The sequence below is a fragment of the Aethalodelphis obliquidens genome, unplaced genomic scaffold, assembly GCF_003676395.1.
Source record: "Aethalodelphis obliquidens isolate GAN/ISIS:26980383/991018 unplaced genomic scaffold, ASM367639v1 scaffold69, whole genome shotgun sequence".
In the NCBI taxonomy this organism is placed as follows: domain Eukaryota; kingdom Metazoa; phylum Chordata; class Mammalia; order Artiodactyla; family Delphinidae; genus Aethalodelphis; species Aethalodelphis obliquidens.
Genome location: NW_020838013.1, coordinates 5473100 through 5493383, shown reverse-complemented (window position 1 = coordinate 5493383; position 20284 = coordinate 5473100). Strand labels below are relative to the sequence as shown.

The 20284-nt window shown below is 46.3% G+C and overlaps 1 protein-coding gene across 3 annotated transcripts in view; it reads left to right on the top strand.

The window, feature by feature from the left end:
• The first annotated feature begins 289 nt into the window (after positions 1–289).
• The window catches only part of TESMIN (testis expressed metallothionein like protein), a 52490-nt gene continuing 32495 nt past the window's right edge, over positions 290–20284 (top strand). The window contains exons 1-5 of one of the 3 annotated variants that reach the window (XM_027090287.1): positions 290–1193; positions 4645–4803; positions 6827–6947; positions 8803–8879; positions 11986–12077. In XM_027090287.1, the coding sequence (XP_026946088.1) occupies positions 717–1193; positions 4645–4803; positions 6827–6947; positions 8803–8879; positions 11986–12077 (926 nt within the window). In that variant the 5' untranslated portion in view covers positions 290–716. The remainder of the gene's footprint in view (positions 1194–4644; positions 4804–6826; positions 6948–8802; positions 8880–11985; positions 12078–20284) is intronic. The other 2 variants (XM_027090286.1, XM_027090285.1) reach the window with 2 other exon arrangements.

The window sequence follows — 20284 nt, the reverse complement described above, 5'->3', positions numbered from 1 at the left end:
CGCCTTCGCATCACCCCCAACCTCTCCCACCCTCTGACCCCGCCTCACGTGCCCCGCCTCCGCCTCCGCCTCTCCCTGGCCCCGCCCACCTCCGCGAGCCCCGCTTCCGCGAGCCCCTGGCCCTGCCCCAGTCCGTGGCCCCGCCTCCTCCCCAACGGCCAGTTGCTCGGCCCCGCCCTCGCGCTCGGTGCTCTGCCAGCTCCCGGGGCCACAGGTGCGCCGTCTGAGGAGTCCTGACTCGGCGCCTCTCCGGTGCCTGAGACCCCGGCCGCCGTCGGGTTTCCCCGCGATCCCCGGCCCGGCCTCGGGTCTGCAGAGGGGAGGGGGACGGTGGGCCCCCTAGTCAGCCTCGAGGGGGCGGCGGGACCCGCTCTCCAGTCGTCCCCGTCAGGGGCGGCGGGACCTCCAGGTCTGCCCCTCGGGAATGACGGACCTCCGCCCCTTTCAGTCCCAGTCGGCCGGTCGGGCCAGCAGGGCCCCTTCTCCGGTCGGCCTCGCCGGTGCGGGGTGGGGGGTGGCCCCCTAGGCCGGCCTCTCGGGAGCGGCGGGCCCCCCCGGGTGAGATCCCCGGGAGCGGCGGGCCCCCTGGGTCGGCGGCCGGGGCGGGTGGGGGCCGCCGCCTGACTGGGCCGCATCGTTGCAGGTGTGCGGTTCCCGCCGGATCCCCCTCGCGCCGGGTGCGGGGCGATGCCCGGGCCCGGGTGCCCCCAGTGGACATGGAAGAGGCCCCTCTGCTGGGCGGCATGTGCAGCCCCGAGGACGAGATGGTGACAGACCTTTTCAGCGCCGAGAGTCAGTTTGTTCCTGAAAACCTTCCCCTGAAAACCCCGGTGTCGGTGAAGCACGAGGCAGACGAGTTCCACGTCTTCAAAGACGCGTACCTGGGCTCCGCGGACCCCAAAGAGCCCCTGCTGCACGCCTTCAACGCCCCGCTCGACGGGGACTGCAAGGGCAAAGTCAAAGTGGAGCTGCTGGTGGATGAGAACGGAGATGAGGAAACGCGCGGGGAGTTCCCGAGTCTTCCCAAGCTCAATCCCCTGGAAGACGCCGTTCTTCCCGCCGCCCAGCAGCCGCAAGCCTACAACCTCTACTTCCTGTCCTCCCTGCTGACCCCGCACAGGAGTCCTGCCGTCGGGCCCCTGGGCACCTGGGCCAGGGAAGGAGCCGCCCACCCCGGCGTCCGCGTGATTCCAGTAAGATCCACGTCGCACAGTACCCCCTGCACCCCTGCCCTAGTGGGGACGGGAGACTTCCTGCTTCTACCAAGATTTTTCTCTTGTCCGTAGCATCCCTGATCGGATTCACTCATTCCCTGCAGGGCGCATCCCTTGCTAAACGCGAGATGCATTATCCAGCCAAGCCATTCTACCTGAAGGTGAATTAGGTCCTCGGTCCCTGGTTCAAACCCGGCCTAACCCAGCAGAGATCATACAACAAAAGAGGAGGGAAACAAGTAGATTTTTTTTTTTTTGCAGCCAGGCATGTGGGAGCTTAGCTCTGTAGCCAGGGATCCCACCTGTGCCCCTTACAGTGCAAGCGCGGAGCCCTAACCACTGGACCACCAGGGAAGTCCCTAGGAAGTTTTAAAAGCGGCTTTAGGAAAGAAACCCTAGTGTCTGTGAAAACAAATGCAGTGGGAGTCTTCACGTGCCCAGCTTTTACATTTTTCCGCTTTAGATTGATAAGGGTTGTAATTCACAGCCAGGACTCACAGTTAGCACTTGTGTTTGGTGAGCCTTGAAATCAAGGTGTTGGGGCTTCCCTCTGCTAATAAGTGGCTGTTCCTCAAGCGTATGTAACATGAATCAGAGTCTACACGAATTCATGGTAATTGTCCGCCAGCTACCCTCTTTGGCTGTGGATAACTACTGGCAATTTTCTGCTTTGTTTGTTTACCTCTTTATTTTGAACCCGGACACTGGGCAGTGAAAGCACAGAGTCCTAACCACTGGACCGCCAGGGAATTCCCCTTTTCTGCTCTGTTCTTGCTGAAGCTAAACAAATCAGTTTTTAACGGAAACAAAGGATTGTAAGGAAATGTGTACTGGCCCCTCAAAAGGATCTAGTTTGGAAAACTAGATTACTCAGCTGTTAAATCATTTTAGTAAGTCATAAATTAAGCTTTTGTGGAACATTTTTGAATTGGTGTTGAGACGGCTGGAGCCTGACTTTGTTTGCATATCATAGGCCGTAGCAGCAGGAGCTTAGATTTGTTTTCTGGTGTTCTCTGAGCATAATCACTGCTCCTTAGTGCACAGGAAAGGTGGGGAGGAGAGGCTGAGGCCTAGAGAAACCAGAGAGCACACCTAGTCCCACCAGCTTTCAGCTGGTGCAGAGGTCTTCCTCGGAATCTTTTTCAGATGACTTGAAATGTCAGACACTCCATTTTGCTACCAGACCAAACGTGTGTCCCAGCACCGTTTGCCTGTTGGTTCTCGCACGGCTCCCTTCCTGTACCAAGGGGACTCAGTGAGCATTCACCAGAGCAGGAAAGGAACTAGCTCACGTTAAAATAGTAAATTCTCTTTAAATGTAATTCAATTTTAGCAAAATAAAGGAGAGACTATTTGGATGATATTTCTTTGTTTTTTTTGAATTTTTATTGACAATTTCCTAATTCATTAATAAAATGAAAAAGACTTAGCATGGACATGTTTGTCTTTTAAACAGAGTGGAACTATTTTTCAGTAAATATTCAGGGTTAATTGCTAATTTCCTTTTCCTAGAAATTCATTCCCACATATTGACCTCTGTTTATTCTGTAAAAATAGGATTTCACTATACTGTAAGTAGTTCAGATATCAGTTGCATGGGGCTGAGGAATTGATATATTTACTGCATAAGTATTTGTTAATTACAGGGAGATAAGTTAAATCTAAACTTTGATGATGTGGGACTTCCCTGGTGGTCCAGTGGGTAAGACTCTGTGCTCCCAATGCAGGGGGCCTGGGTTCCATCCATGCTTGGGGAACTAGATCTCACATGCCTGCCGAAACTAAGGGTTCCAACGCCACAACAAAGATCCCGCGTGCTGCAACTAAGACCCGGCACAGCCAAAATAAATAAATAAATAAATAATTTTTAAAAATAAAAATAAACTTTGATGATGTGTACATGACAAATTCCCCAAAGCAGAAAGCAGAGGAAAATTGAAAACTTTCTACGTTTCTATAAAATTTGAAATATCTAAATAAAGTTATAACTTGAAATATAGCTAAACTTTCCTCTGTCTTTTGAAACATTTATACCTAGATGCTAGTCTGCTGTGCTAAGGGATTTGGCAGTCCATGAAAACTATTAATTGTTTAGATCCCAGATTTTAAGTTAGACGATCTCCAAGTTTGGAGTCAACACCCACACTTTGAAAGATAGTTGTCTATGCTGTGATTTTATATGAGGTCTTCAGAAAGTTATCACAGAATCACTCTTCTTTGAAGGACTTTATGACCTGCCTCCTGGCCTCTGGGGAAGCTCACCTGTACTCTCTAATAGGCAGTCTGGGCAGGTGGAGGTTAAGGGGGGGAGGGAGAGATGATGTGAGTGCAGGTTGACTGCTGCTTCCCAGTCCTCCGCACATTATCAAATCTTAAAAAGAAGCACCCTGATTTTAAAACACTTAAATCTAAAGGTTATTATTTTTTTAATCATCGAGACTTTTTAGTTTTTTAAATTCTGTTGATTTTCAGTAACATCATTGGTATCTCTCCGTATTTTTGGTAATTTTGCCGGTGTGTCACTGAGTCGTTGCAGAGGATAGCTTAAAAACAAAGTTAAAGTTGGCAGTTATTCCCTACCGTCACTGTTTTCATGTTAATTATTGTCCTACCATTCAGTTAGGGAAGTGCTACTATTTACTTATAAACATTACTCTAAATACATTGTAAGTTACAATATAAAGATTACTGAAACATCAGCAAGGATGTCAGGCTTCTTGATGGAAAAGCCAAACAATAGACTAGAACATTAATACAGCCTAGTGAGTGTGCTCCGAAAGTGGCCATAGAGGAGCAGCATTTCACGCGGTTTTAAGGAAAGTCCCATGAGGCAGCCAGCTCCTTTGGAGTAGGGGGCTGTCGAGGAGCTCAAGGGGCAGCTGACCAACTGCAGAGTCTTCTCAAGCTACTTATACTGTGTTTTTGAAGCCGCAAGAGGGCCACGTTAAAATCACATCTCCACACCTCGTGGGCAGATGGTCCTTGTCCTCGGGGTCCTTGATCCCCAGTGAGGCTGGTCAGAGGACTTGTCACCCCATCTTGCTGCCCCAGAGAGAGAATAATAGTTGGGGAGAGAGGACACTAAGGGTAAGGCTGCTCTTTACTTAAAAAATGTAACTTCTAGGGGGCTTCCCTGGTGGCGCAGTGGTTGAGAGTCCGCCTGCCGATGCGGGGGGGCACGGGTTTGTGACCCGGTCGGGGAGGATACCACGTGCCGCGGGGCGGCTGGGCCCGTGAGCCATGGCCGCTGAGCCTGCGCGTCCCGAGCCTGTGCTCCGCGGCGGGAGAGGCCGCGGCAATAGGAGGCCCGCGTACCGCAAAAAAAAAAAAAAAAAAAAAAAAGTAACTTCTGCAAAGAATTTTCTGTATTATGCAACTGTAAAGTACAACGTCCAAAATGTGATTTCTAAAATAACGTTTGCTTTTTTAGGTTGAAATCAAGGAAGCAGGTGGTACTATCGCAAGTAACAATCTGGAGGAAGCAACTTTTCAGAGCCTTCCGGCCCAGGAGTCCTGTTGCAAGTTCCCAACAGCACAAGAAGCAGAGGATGCCTCTGGGGGCTCTCATAAGAAAGACTCTAACCCAATGGTAATTATGCCAAAGAAAATGTGTCTGACTAACATATCAAATGTTTGACCCTTACCATTACTAAGTCAACAGTAATATATTTTCAGTCATTATTTTTCATTCTGTTTACTTGTCGTATCAGCATTTTTGGTTGTCTTATCTATGAAAAGAGGGATATAATTAGAGCCTTTGTAATGTTTCTGTCACGTCTAAGATTCTCATTTCTACTTGATCTTAGCAAATCAAACAGAGATTAGGACACCGCTCTCTTTGTTAAGGAGAGAAGCCATAAGTGACATCAGTCCGTGCAGACCAGCGGTTGGCCCAGGAACGGGGCAGCTGGCTGAGCTGCATGGTTTGGCATGTTGCTGGGATGGTGAAGCTCCAGTTCTGTGGCTGCAGCACAGAGGCTGCTTTCCTTCCTGCCTGCCTCCAAATTCCTGATACTAACATGCATGTAAGATAGGTAATCAGTAACATTTGTGGTTTATGCGATATTTTTGCATGTTTGTAATTTCATGTAATCCTCTATCAACTCTGTAGGGTATGCATTGTTTTTATCTACGTTTTATGGATAAGAAAACAGAGATGTTACATAGTCTTCTTGTAAGTGGTACGTTGAGGACTCCAGGTCTCGGTGTCATGAGGACTGGGAAGTGGGGGGAGCTAGGGAGCCCAGCCCCAAGCTTTATTTTAGTGGAGCCCGGAGAACCAACATCTGCCGTCCCCCCATCAGCTCCTTATTCCGATAAAGGAGGCCTTAGCCCTAAGGCATATACTTTAACTAGAAAATACTGGAAAATGAGCTTAGCTGTGGCATACGCCAGTACTCGCCTCTGTCCATGGTTCTCAGGCCCATGCGTTCTGAGAGCAGAGCTGTTCCAGGACACCTGGAGCAGGTGAGCAGGATGAGAGCTCCTCCAATTCCACCAGCCTCCTGAGTAATGTTAGAAGGCTCCCAGGAGGCACAGGGCAGAGCCCAGAATTGTGCAATAGGCAGAGGTCTGGAAGGTCCACTCTGAGCCTTTCCCCCCAGTTTGTGCACCTGTGTGTCTGTGGCTATAACTTTATCCTCCACATACAAATAAAATTCCAACCAAACATGAATGCTGGCCTCTTATCCACCGTCAGGATGATCTGAAGGTTTGACCCAGTGATCAGCACCTCATTAACGTAGGCTCTGTGTGTGTTATTTTGGTAACATTGATCCTTTATGGTTATTTGGGTTTTCCTGTCTAGGAAACCCAAAGGCAACCTAACAGCAGAAGCCATAGCTTCTCTGGGTATCTGTGGTTTTACCGTCCGAATTAGAAGCTATGTGCAAGCAGAAACAGTGACTTCTCTCACCTTCATGTTCAAGCTGCATCCCTGTGGACAGGGCTGACTGGTGTGGTTGACCGGCCAACTCACCCGGCTCACTGAGGACGTATTTATGGTCGGAGCCCAACTAGGTGATCTTAGGGTTAACCTTTCTAAAGCGCACTTGTAGGAAATGAAATAAGTGGGTATTTTAAAAACACCCTACATGTTAACTAATAACATGTGCATGTGGCAGGAAAGAACAGCTGCCGTAAAATTGACGATTATTCTAAGTATCTGGTCAGCTACAGAGATGGAGTCAGGGGGGCAAAGTCCTTCGTATAGTTCACTGGACCTGAATGGGGCCGGGTCTGGATCGGCACACTCTCTCCGTTTACGATGACCACGGAGCACGTGGACAGGTGACAGAAGCTCGGGCTCACAGTCACCTGTTCCCTACCCTAAACCTCAAGGGCCAGACACCCGCAGAGAAAGGCGTGAGCAGGAACTTCTCTTAACACACTAAGCACATCTCACAAGACATTTCCCAGGGGTTTTGCCCTGTGGTACCTCCAGAGAGCACGTTATTGCAGGGTAGGAAACTGAGAACATGTCTATAGTTAACCGCTTTCCATGAAAACTTAAATTCTGGATTAAAACTGTGTTCTCAGATTTAAGTTTACTTAGGTTCATATTACTGGATATCTTTTGAAAAATGAAACCTGATCATTATTTTTCATTTTAGGTGATATATCAGTTGAAAGGGGGTACACAAATGCTGTGTGTAGACAATTGTGGCACAAGAGAACTAAAAGCACTTCATTTGGTTCCTCAGTATCAAGACCAAAATAATTATCTACAGTCAGGTACAAAGTAAATTAATAGAAAAATATGTCATATATCACATGGAAGTTGGTAAGTGACTATGTTTGGCTTTGTATAGAGAGTAAAAGTGAACTTGGCAGTGAGGCAATGTGGCAATCCCCATAGCCCGTATGAGTGAGCTAAGAATAGAAAAAAATATCTTTAGAGATTAACTTATGTGCATTGTACTGACAATCTCAAATTCTTGGATAGCTTTCCTCTCCTTCTGCTAGTTGCAGAGAGCTTTGTGATCCTACCAGGTGACTACTTGTACCCACGAGTGCTGTGGATAGAGGTACCTGGGTTGAAACATCAAGCTTTCGCAGATTGGGCGGCGGGTTGACTGTTCAGATGTGGTAAAAACTGCATATGTTTCAATGTAAACGTTTTCCTGTAGTCAGTGAGAACTGCCACCCTACTTTAATCACCATGAGTTCTGAAATGACTATATCAAATGCTGATTTATCTGCCATTCAGTTACTCAGAATCGTCTTTAAACTGGTGCGATAGTAATAAATGATCTATAAGTACTTGATTACCATCAAATGACTTAGGAATGATTAAAGAAAGGCCAAATGACACAGTTTTAGGATTGTGTTTACAAAGGTTAGATATTAATACTTGAAAACTGGGCCCCTATGTGTACTGTATACATAATTGCGTTACTCTAAAGCTTGGCCTAACCAGAGCCTCTCATTATCAGATGATTCACGGACCTTGTCAATAATTTAAATCAGTATTACATCCAAATGTCATATCAACGGGCCTTTGGAGCCCAGTGCAAAAAGAAAGAGTGTGACTCCCATTCCATCCTGGTGGTCTCTTTATCCAGGGACAGGGAACATGCCTTTCAGACATTTACTTTTCTATGGTGCAGAGCGCCTTCAGGAGCGCTTTGCTGCACACCAGCCACGGCTTCTCCGGCTCCGTTCCCTGCGGGTCAGAGCTGCATCTGCTCCTCTACAGGCAGAGAAGGGTTCTTTCCTAATTCCCTTCCTTCTGGAACACAACAAAATCCTAATGCCTTTAGATCACCTACAGAAGGAAGATTTACATAATGCTCTCCAAGTCTATTTCCTTGTCATGTCATCATAACTGCCCCCCCAGCCCAGTCTCCTTTGTTTTGCTGTGCACACATTAAATATCACCATAAAATAAATGCATTCTGTTACCGAAGTCTTAAGGTTACATCATTCAAAGAATGCACAAGCCTGGAGCAGGAAATGTGTTCAGCTGGTGGGCAATCAGGAGACTAAGACACATTTCTCTGGCCACTTTGACTCAAACATAGAGTTTCACAGGGACCTTAGTGTCTCAGGGATGTTTTGCACGGCACCCTGAGGCCAAAGAATACCTATCGGTTCCAGTCTTAAGTAGTTTGGTCCCAGTAGCCTAATAAGTATTTACATCCTGATTAGTTAGTAACCATTTGAAGAAGAGTGCAGGTAAATTGAAAGTAGTTCATGTGGCGTCCTACAGATGGTGCTGTGCTCTCCTTGAAAATGTGACATGCCTAGCGCGTCCCTGGTGAGTTCGGGGCAGCACTGCAGGGCACCTTAGCGCACAGCTTGGGAACCTGGGCACTGACAGCATTTTTTAGCATAGCTATCCCTGGAAGCTCGAGTGAAGTAGCATTATGACAAAGAAAAGGGTGTAATAAGTAAAAACAACAACAAAAAAAACCAAAAACATTGACCAGAAAGGTTTTATAGAAAACATAAATAGGATCAAGATAAGTGGCAATGACTTTGCACATGTCCAACTCAGGATACATGGTCATTTTTGTACTTTCTTCCATGTGCAAGTGGGAGAGGAACAATATATGCTATCAATTAATTGTAATTGTCTTCCTTACAGATGTCCCTAAACCCATGACTACTTTAGTAGGAAGATTTTTGCCAGTACCAGCAAATTTAAATCTCATTACACAACAAGTGAGTCATTGTTTTAATAAAAAAAAATACAATAGGGGGCTTCCCTGGTGGCGCAGTGGTTGACAGTCCGCCTGCCGATGCAGGGGACACGGGTTCGTGCCCCGGTCCGGGAAGATTCCGCGTGCCGCGGAGCGGCTGGGCCCGTGAGCCATGGCCGCTGAGCCTGCACTTCCGGAGCCTGTGCTCCGCAACGGGAGAGGCCACAACAGTGAGAGGCCCGCGTACCGCAAAAAAAAAAAAAGTTTAAAACGCTTTTATGATTACACCATAATATGCATAGATTAAATATAATTATAAGAAAAATGTGCTCTTTTCCTTAAGTCTTGTTTTTTTTTTAATTTTTCAGTTTTGACAGTCTAGGGTTGTATTTTTTTAAATTAATTAATGTATGTATTATTTATTTTTGGCTACGTTGGGTCTTTGTGGCTGCGCACGGGCTTTCTCTAGTTGCGGCGAGCGGGGGGCTACTCTTCGCTGCGGTGCGCGGGCTTCTCATTGCTGTGGCTCATTGCGCAGAGGTGGCATTTAAAGCCACGAGACTAGAGGAGATCTCTGAGGCAGTGGGTATAAATAGAGTGAAATATTTGCTGAGTGAGTAAATAAATACTTCTCGAATGAAGTATTTATTAGCCAGGAGGGGCAAGGAGTTAATCAGGGCCGGAGATGAATGTCAGCCTGATGCTATGAGCGCCTGATGCAAGTCTCTGTTGATGCTGCACGTAGGCCTCTACCTCCTTGCCTCCTCCACACCACCCGTCTTGTTTTGCTAATGGTTTCAGCCCCAGTCAGCAAGGCACACGTTGGACTTGCTTTTCTACCACTGAACTCGTGCACTGAAAGGCCCCTTTGGACCATAGTCTCCCTCTTTCTGCCCCTCCCCTCTTTTCCTTGGCTGTGTTTAGACCTACCTCATTTTGGCTCCTCTGACCTCTTATCCAGTGTGGACCTTGGGGTAATTATTTTAGCAATGCCTTTGCTGCAACCCTAGAACCCCGGCTTCCTTGCCAAACCCCGATTCTGTATATTCTTCAGCTCTTTGCTACTCAAAGTGCGTGCGGTGTGTGGACCAGGAGCGTGGGCATCACTAGGAAGCTTGTTAGAAATGCAGGATCTCGGGCTCCACCCCAGACTCACTGACACAGAAACTGCATTTTAGCAAGATCCCCAGGTGACATGACGGGGAAGCACCCTCTTAGGTTTTATTTCTTCCATCCTAGGCAGTTCGACATTGCCGAGGAAAGTCATGGATTCTAGTATAAAGCTGCCCTAGATTTACCACCTATGTAGTACTGAAAAGACATCTCTCTTTCTCTGCTTTACTTTGGGGCTAAATAAGCAAAGGAGAAAAAGAGCAATTGTATCTGGTTTATGTGAAACAGGAATAAAGACACAGACTTACTAGAGAATGGACTTGAGGCTATGGGGAGGGGGAAGGGTAAACGGTGACAAAGCGATAAAGAGGCATGGACATATATACACTACCAAATGTAAGGTAGATAGCTAGTGGGAAGCAGCCGCATAGCACAGGGAGATCAGCTCGGTGCTTTGTGACCGCCTGGAGGGGTGGGATAGGGAGGGTGGGAGGGAGGGAGACGCAAGCGGGAAGAGATATGGGAACATATGTATATATATAACTGATTCATTTTGTTGTGAAGCTGAAACTAATATACCATTGTAAAGCAATTATACTCCAATAAAGATGTTTAAAAAGAAAAAAAAAAAAAAAAAAAAGAAAAGAATTGTCTCAACCCCAAGGACTGTGAAATCCTTTCTTCAAAAGAATGCAAAACTTTGGACTGCCACCTGGAGATGTTGGCCCAATAATTAGGTGTCTGGGTGACTGCAAAGGAAACAGTTGCAGTAACCTGTGAACACTTCCCTCCAGTAAAGTGAGTGAGAGGAGAGCAGAGCCCCCCAGCTCTCGGCCAGACCCAACAGGGCAGGTCCTGGGGGTGACTTCTCAGTGGGACTCGGGGTTTGGGGTGGGGGGCGGATTTGTAATGAAGGAGTTGGACCCAGAGCGGTTTCTCAGTGTCTTCAGGCCCCAACAGGGATTACACACTATTTAAAAACAGGCAGAAGAGAGAAAAGAAGGAAGATGAATAAAATGTGTTTTTCTAAGACCATGCTTTTTCTTTCTTTCTTTTTTTTTTGGCCTCACGCTTGTGGGATCTTAGTTTCCCAACCAGGGATTGAACCCAGGCCCTCGGCAGTGAAAGCACGGAGTCCTAAGTCCTAATTCCCTGGACCGCCAGGGAATTCCAAGACTGTGCTTCTTAAATAAAGCTTATTTTTAAATTTCAAGTTTTCAGGGACAAGGATAGGATGTTTAACTGTGATATATACAAATAATCTCAAAACCTAAATTTATTCAACACTTTAAATTTCTTCAAGCTTCTGATAAGAAGAAAATTAGGTCAGTGTTGATTATGCTACCCTTTCCTTTCCCTGTGAGCCATGCTAATGGATAATATAAAGGAAAATGAGAACGGAGAAAGCAAAGGACATGGATGATGCAGAGATTATGACATTGCTTTTGAATTTGTTAAAATTGACTACAAAATTTTTTATGACTAGATGAAAAAGTAATGGTTGCCAATGAGACTTCAGATGTCAAGATCTCTTGTGTTGTACTAAGAATATAATAATAATTAAAGAACATTTTTAGCTTACAGAAATTTGTAGTTGAATTTATTTCACAGTTGGTAGTTCATCAAAATGAAAAAGATGCCCATTGCAATGCCGCCGGCCAGCCCACCGACAGCTGTGTGTACTGCTTGCCAGCTTGTGGATGGCCCGGCCCAGAATCCATAGCCCACTTCCGTCTCTGTCCACAGTCAGGGCTGTCTCACCCCAGGGCATCCTGTGGTCAGGCGGGGTGAGATGACTGGGCTGGGCTCCTCCCACTTCTGCTGAAAAGCCTTGGCTGGAACCTGCTCAGGTGTTAGCAGAATCATGGTGGTAATAAGGCCTGGATGAATGTAAAGGGATTGTGATGTAAACCTCTAGAAGAAAAAGAATCATTTTTATCTGTACCTAGGGGCTGACGGGAATAAACTCAAAATGTATACTAATTCAAATCATGCTTGCCTTTGACTTTACACAGCTTGATAATGGAGCCTTACCATCCGTAGTCAACGGGTCTGCTTTCCCTTTGGGATCAACTCCTCCAGGACCACCAAAAATGACTTCGGCTAGGTAAGGATTAAAAGCAATCAATTGTCACTTACTTTAATGTAAGAGTTTAAGAGGCTCTTGGGTACATTTGTGATTTTTTTCCTGAGTTTTAAAATTAGTTTTACCTGAAAACCTTTATGACTTCTAAAATATGATGTTTATATTCAGCAGTGCACTAACAGTGTTGCTGCGCATGTCTGGTTTGTGGCTGCTGGAAAGACTGGTCTGTAACCTCCATTTGCTTCCACTCTCCGTCCACTGTCCGCTGTCATTGTTTCAGAGACTTGCTGCCGTTCCTAGCTCTGTCTTGAGCTCACGTTGATTTAAACTTAGCTGCCGTTTCTTTTTTGCTGTCATCAGCATAAGTAATGGTGTGGCAGTCACTTAATGTCACTTAATGTCGACGGCAGTCTTTATGTGCCTTTATGGCTGCCTCTGCCCGCTGCCTTCCCTGTTCTGTCAGTTCACGTTCAATGGCAGGGGCCGAGGCACACAGTCTCCAGGTGGACGTGGCTGCTCTTATCTGGGGCTTCGTCTTGCCATTTTAAAGTCATGTCTATAATCGTAACTAATTAAACTAACCAAGCCGGTTGAAACTCTTTGTTGAGTTAAAGAGTAACATTCATGTGCTATTAGTAGATGGGGCAGCCCTTTCTGTTCACGGAACCCTTTCGTTGGTGATGCAGATCAGTCTCTTCCTGCCTTCCGAAGTTTTGGGGCACACAGCCTAATGCAGATGTACATCTGAGGACCCGAAAGAAGTCAGGGCAGGCAATTTAGGAAACGTAGACTGTAGCCTCTGGAGCCTCCGGGCTCCTGAAGTGTCCACCATCAGGCACATCCCCACCGCGGCGCTGCTGAGTGTGAGGACGGTTGTCCGGGGCAGTGTGAGAGGCTCAGGTGGAGTTCTGGAGACTGGCTGGGATTCAGTCGACACTCCACCTCCGCGACGTTGCTGAAGAGTGTCGGTTGCTCGTGTGACTTGCTGCTTCGGTCTTAGCTGTTGGTTGCGGAGCTGGTCAATGACTCTCACTTAATTTGATGGACTAAGACTATAGGAGCCTTTCTCCTGCCTCCACTCTTGCGCCATGGATCAGCGAGGGTATGGCTGCTGTCGCTGTACTTGGTTCTAGAATCACGGCTCTTAATGTTTCTGGACAAAACAACTCTGTGGGCAGCCTCTAGATTCTGCTGCTATGTAATACTGCCAGCATAGTGTTACACCGTGTACCCAGGGCGTTACTGTCCTGAAGATACTCACTTCATCTTTCTTGTCATCTGGGAGCATCTGGCCAACAGTATTGCACCACCATGTGCTTTAGCGTGTCTAGCGCATTCAAGGGAATTTGGTGTTTCTAACACTTTAGTTCAAGTGTGTGCTCTCAGAGCTACAGTGCCATTTGAGGTTTCTCTGTGTTGCAGCTGGTACACGTTTCCACAGAGGAGCAGTCGTGAGGAAGTTTTCACTGCAGTGTATTTCTCCTTTTTCCCACCCTCCCCCTGCCTTCTTCCCAGTCTCTACTAGGTTTTCTCTAGTGTGAAGGAATTATGCAGGTCATAAAATATTTTTCTATTATAAATGATGTGCCAGGAACAACATGAGCTTTGTTTTTGTATTTTTTTGCTGCAAATAATTACTTGATGTCACACCACTGAACCAGCCAGATGATTTTCATCTCAACATCCATGGTACTGACGGTGTGCTGGAATCTCTACCAATTTATTATTTGTGGTGAGGGAGCTGTCAGAAAACTGTTTGCTGCCTGTCTCATTCTGTATGAGTTCCCAACCACAACTAATTGGCTAGACCTCTTTATCTCTTTGTTAGGCTTTTTTTTTTTTTTTTTAAACTTCCACGAGATAAGAGGGTCAAGCTAGGTCTGAAGACATCAGAAAGGAAATTCTGTCAGCCCAATACTGTTTAAACGTTCTAAAATAGTAGATGACGTAAAAGCAGGCCAGCTTGGGCCTTACGGCCTGCAGTCCATATGGGTGAATTCATCCAATCGTCATTCTTTAGAGATAGGTGGTGAACTGGCTAACTTATTAACTACCTTATCATATGAATAAAAATTCACGTCCTGTCACTCTGCATAGCTTTAATAATCTGATTATCAGTCAGGCGTTAATGTGAATTTTGTTACATCATTGAGGCCTTTATTTTTGGTGACATAATGAACATTATAATATGCAAGAGTCCGCTTCTCTGGAAATTTTTTCTTAAAGATAAGGTCATATCTCAACTGTGGTACAGTTTATTTATAATACTTTTCTGAGGCAGAGTTGTCCAGATCTCTTCTAACCCTTTGCTCTTCAGATTGGCAAAAAGAGTAGTCAAACATTATTAGAGCCATGGAAGTTTTTTCCCAGTTTAGTCCATTACAAGGAACTTGTCCCTTTACTGTCCCCTCAGGCGCTCTATGCTCATCCCTGATGTGGTGTCTTTGCTCGTGCTGTTATTTCAACTGAAACATCCTTTTGTTGAATAACAAAAAACTTCACACCCTTGAAAGTCAATGTCAAGTTCTACTTCTTACAGAAGTAGTTTGTTTTGTTTTTACATCTCTATTAAACTGCCCCTGAATTTTGTGTCATTTACAATCAGTATCATATAATTTGATAGTTGATTATATAATATCTTCTGTTCTCTAATTTTTCAATTGTATATATCATCTCACGTCCCAAATTATTTGGTGGATTCCTCTAGAACAGGCACTGTAAATTTAAAAATATATATATTTTTTGGTGTTCCCCTGAAGCTCTTATGACAGTCCTGGCCACATGGTGATCTCTTAGTCAGTGCCTGTTGGCATCTTCCTGACACTGTAGGTACTCAGTGACTTGTCCTCTCTGCTTCCACAATTGTGGCAGGTCACCACTGGAGTGTCTCCATGAACCTCCACCTCATTCTTAAAGAGAAGAGTTTTGGTTCCTCTGGACAGGTAGTGCCAGGCCACCCCGTGCCCCATTTTAGAGGCAGGGCTGAGGGCAAGAGCAGTGAAGTCTGTGTGCATGTCCCCTTCCCCTGAACAGCCCATGTGTGATCCAGGGTGGGTGGGCCAGGAGCAGTGTAGCCAGATCTGCCACCTCCAGGCACCCATGAGAATAGAAGGCTGCAACTCTCCTCTCTCTAAAGGAGAGAACTAGACTAGGCGAAGAATAAATTAATATAGCATTCAGTGACATAGTATAGGGACATTATTTTAAAAACGAGAGACATCTCCAGAAGAAGTAACACTTAGCAGCTCACCCAGGAGTCAGTTACCATTTGCTGTTTCAAATGGGGGAGGACGGGGTCACGAAACAGAAGCAGAGCCGGTGAGAAGAGTGGCGGAGCCCTGATGACCGAAGCAGCCAGAGCAGAGGGGAGGGTGGGCTGAGCTGAGGCTTAGACTGACCTCAGCCCTGACTGGAGACGGTTGTGTTTGTGAGGGCACGGAGCACAGGCCGAGGGTAGTTCCCATGCTCCGTGGGGTGACAGGGGACTGTCAGCAAGCCCTGTGTGTGCCAAGCACTATAGCAGCTCCTGTAGGAAACCCGAGACCAGGATGTGTCCCTGCCCGGAAGCAGCCAGTGGTTGCAGAGGCGAAGCCTGCACACGCCGTCTCGGGGAGCAGGTGGCTGAACTCGAGGGAGGGAGGGAGGGAGAGCCCCAGTCACAGCCGGGGTTTTGACACGTGTGCGCCTTCTCATCCCCACATCTACCCACCGCCTCACGTGGCCAACATCCCAAGTCCCCTCAGAAGCAACACTTCTAAGCAGCCCTTGGGAACTTGTCCCGGTTTCTTAACCCACAGCCGCCTCTCAGGTTTAGCTGCCTCCAACGCACACTCATCTCTCCTCCTCCTGCGCCCTTGGAGATGGCTTCTAGGCTAATCCCCAAAGGAATGGTGAGGAGGGAGGTCCCCAATGCCCACATGACACATTCCAAACACGCTTTGATACTGGTGGTAATCCTAGTTGGACAGCTCTAACAATGTGAACAGCCGTTTATCTGCTAGTCTTTAATTCCTACTTTTCGTTAGCGTCTGATTCTGGAAAATACAGAAAATAAAACTAAAAAGCTATTTGGTGTGGGGAGCCACACACAGTAGAGGTTTAAACAGATCAGTGGAAGAAACTCGGGGAAGGCTTCTCGGGGAGCAGACAGCGATAGGGTCCCTGGACGTGCAGCTGGACCTGGCCAGGCTCGCGCCCCCACGTGTGAATGTGCGTGCCACACCCCCTCCTGATGAGGCACCGATAAATAACACCTGTAACTCTGTGGTGTTGGGATTTTCAGTATTCGTTCAAAAACACCAGATGCTTAGCTAATTCTCTTTTTAAAGAGTAACGATCTGAATACATTTTCTTTTTTAATCTTTATAGAGTAACTGTTAGTTCATGGGACACAGAGTCTAAAAAGCCATGTAACTGTACCAAATCACAGTGTCTGAAATTGTAAGTAATCCCAAATCCTTCATTATTAAATAGAAATAAGGTCGTTTAGAAGTCAGTAAGTGGAGCAGAGTCCAGACAGACCTGAATGGCTAGTAGCGTGTAGGTTACAGTTGAGACTCAACAGCTGGGTCCTGACGCTCCTTGTAAACCAGAGCAACAAGAAGCCACACTTTTTGCATAAACCTGGCTGGGATCTTTTGGTGTTATCTTGACCAACTAACCTAGGAAAGGACCTCAAGTGGTGTGATTTTCTTGGATTTAGGTTTACCTTGTTTAGCGCCCCAGACAAGTGCTAAACACGGCATCCTTGTTGAGCATTAACTGTAACATTTCCACCTCCTAGTTTTTAAAAGTTTGATGCATTGGTTTACTCTATATTGAATTCCTCTTAGAAACATTCTCCCCCAGGGATGCCAGCTCCCTGGAGGCTCGCTCAGCAGCGTGGTAGGGCAGGTTGTGAAGCAGAATCATGGGCTGGGGTGGGTGGTGTGGCTGAAATAGGAAGCGGACCAGCCACCCCGACTGACGGCACCGTCCCCACCCTGTCACGCGGACACTCTCACTGGTGTGGTCTGCCGCTCTCAGCCTCTGCTCTGGGCTGCTGCCTTCTGCCCTGAGTGCCTGCCTAGCTTTGTTACGTGATGGAACGGGAGATGCCGCCTCGCCCGATGTCTAACAACCCTAGCCACCATCTCCACGTGATTTTTCCATTGCAGAGCTTCTGCTGAAGTCACGGAGAGCTCCAGTGATGGGACAGTGATGTGGGGGTGCAGACGTGGCTAAAAATCCAGAAGTCCATGAAACTTGGTTCACAAAACAAAATGGAGAAAAAATCTGATTTTTTAAAGTTAATGTTGAAATCTAGGGTTGACTGTATGTGAATACTGAGTTGTCATTGGTTTAGTCTGTGAATGCGAGGCCTGTACCTGTCTGAACGTTGGAAACGCCACGAGACCACTGATCAGGAGCTCTAAAAATGCAGCTGGGTGAGGAGGAAGGAGAGCAGAGGGCAAAGCCCGGACCACACGACACTGTCAAGCCGGAGTGGCCGGCCCAGATGGAACTTCTGATGCGGTGGAGGACCAGGTGGTAAAGTCTAGAGTGGACAGAGCCGGAGGTGGGCGCGGCTTCCTGTGCACAGGGGCTGCCAAGCTGCTGGCTGGGCTGGCGACTGGGGAGCCTGTGAATAACCCATGAAGCCTAGAGCAAGGTGTAGACTATGACCGCGCGGACAGAATGAGGTAACTCTTAAGGACGTGGAGATAAGATGAGTCTCCAGGAAGGGTTTAACTTATTGATTACCTCATAATGGAAAAGCCCAAGAAAGAGCTTCCTGCCTAGAGGCAGCTTTCCAGATTAATCGGTGACTTGACACACTACAGAAAGAATTTATCATCACAAGGGGGCTCGGTCAGCACAGGAACAAAGGAAAAGGAGGCTCAGAGCGTTTCCAGTGCTGTCCAGGGAAGGGAGGCAGTGTCGCTGGGGGCCACGGGTGCGGCCTTCTCCAGAGACGTGCTGTGTGCTGTGTGCCGTGTGCCGGGGCGCTTGCACCCTCCCGTTGTGCCCCGTGACGCTGCGCCTCTGTTAGCACACTCAGCGCCGCCGTTTAGCTTCCTCAGTAGCTCCATCCCGAGGAGCAGGGGGCCCTGGGTAGAGGCTGCAAACGTTATGGGCACCGGAGGGGTTGTTATTTCCACCATAAATTAACACACAGCATTCTGAGCAGTGCATCGCGGTTTGGCTGTTATCAGTCTGTCACTGAGAAACCAATTATCTCTGGAAATACTGCTTTTGGAAAGGCCAAGGAATGGGCAAATGTACCCCCGCGGAGCTTCTTGGAGAGACCCGTGAACTGGTGCTGGCGGCAACACCACTCTGTCTCTCAGTGTGCCACAGGCACTCGCACTGGAGCGAGTCAGGGGTGGGTTCACCGTTGCCTGCTTCGCTAGCAGGCTTCACTGCTTCGCTAGCAAGCATCACCACTGGCTTCCTTTAGCTCTTTACTCCCCGCAGCTAAGCCACGTTCAAGGCAATGGAATCTAATTTTCTTGGAGTGCATTTGTCCTACTTTATTTGGGAGTCTCTCCTGGATAAAGGTTAAGAATGATTACTACTAATTGGCCATTAATAAAGAGAAAAACACATTATTGTATTTTTTAGAAATCAAAGTGATACATACACATGGGTAAAAATCAGTGACTATATCTGATTATGATGGAAAGTCCTAGTACCCTGCTCCACCTCTCCCCACTCTCTGGACTCCTCCCTAGAAGCTACCATTTTAGTGACTTCTGTTTTCAGGGTTTCTGAAGTTTGCTTCCACGTCTGGAAAGGTTATCTATTGCCTTCTTGCTGTGGGAGAGGAGGGGCCCACTCTGCACTCACCCCCTTTGCTAGAGCCGCCCTTTGCTGATTATGCTCGAAACCTGAAATCATGTGCTCCAACCTTTTGTTGTTGTTGTTCCATTAGCCAAAAAAAGCTGAGAATTATTTTTAAATGATAAAGTATAATTAAAATGGTGTTGATGTAAACTTAATTAAAAGGTAGATAAATGTTTTGTGATTATTTTATTGAAAATTTATCGATTATTAAAAATTGATTTTAAGATTTTATAAGTAGTTCATGTCTACCTTTCCATCACTGTGGGAAATGATTTTCTTAATAATTTTTATGTATTTTAAACATTGATTTACTGCATCATGATTAGGTTATTAAAACACTGATTTGTAACCCACTTTTGTATCAGGATGTTTTTTGATACAGGCAGTGACATGTGTTAAATTCTGAACCTTTGGACAATAATTTCATAGAGTGATAAGGAACCCTCTGCAGTGAAGTGGAGGAAGCGCTCTTCTCTTCACGAGCACGCTGAAGGAAGGAACTGGCTTTATGTTATGGGTATAGGGTTTTTCCATGGCAGTTTTAATTAGCCCTTTCATGTATGGACTTTAAACAAATCTAAACTCAACTTTTTAAGCACCTTCCATTCCAGCTCAATGTTTTCTGAGATACTGGGTGGGACTTGTTGGGAGAAGTTATACTATCTAATTTTTCACCCTAATCAAATCTAAATCAAGATTTTAATCATAGATTGGGTGTCTCCAATATTGCTTCTTCAAATGGCCTTTGCCTCTGCCTCAGGTTAATTGGATTAATTAATTAACTAGAATGAATTAACCAGAATTCTGTGGAGTAGAAGGTCAAATCTGGATGGTCATTTTTTTATAGTCTCTTGTTCCTTACTTATACTTTTGATCCCTTCTTTTATATTTTAGAATAATAAATAATTTATATTCTATAGCTTATAATTCTAATATTAAAGTCTCTGCTTATCTGATTCTGGTGTTTGTTTCTTCTCTCGATCTTTCACTCATTATGGCTTGTTACCTCATGTATTTTGTGATTTTGTGTGTGTGTGTGTGTGTGTGTGTGTGTGTGTGTGTGTGTGAGAGAGAGAGAGAGAGAGAGAGAGAGAGAATTATAATCACTGGAACTTTATATGTGGGAATTCTTTGAGGTTGGCTTGAGAGTACATTTCTTCAGAGAAAGTTTGAGTTTGTTTCTACTTGGGACTTGGTGGCCCCTTCAATTTGGACAACCTAAAATTTTTGGCTAAGACTTTTTTTTTTAGGCCACACAGTTAATATGAATTCAGGTCTCAAACCCAAGTGAGCCCCCTCCTCTCAAGGCAAGGCACACATGCATTTTTCTTGCCCTTTCTTTTGCAGGGCATTTTTCCTAGTTCATTCTTCCACTGGGTACAGACCTTCTACCGTTGCAGCTT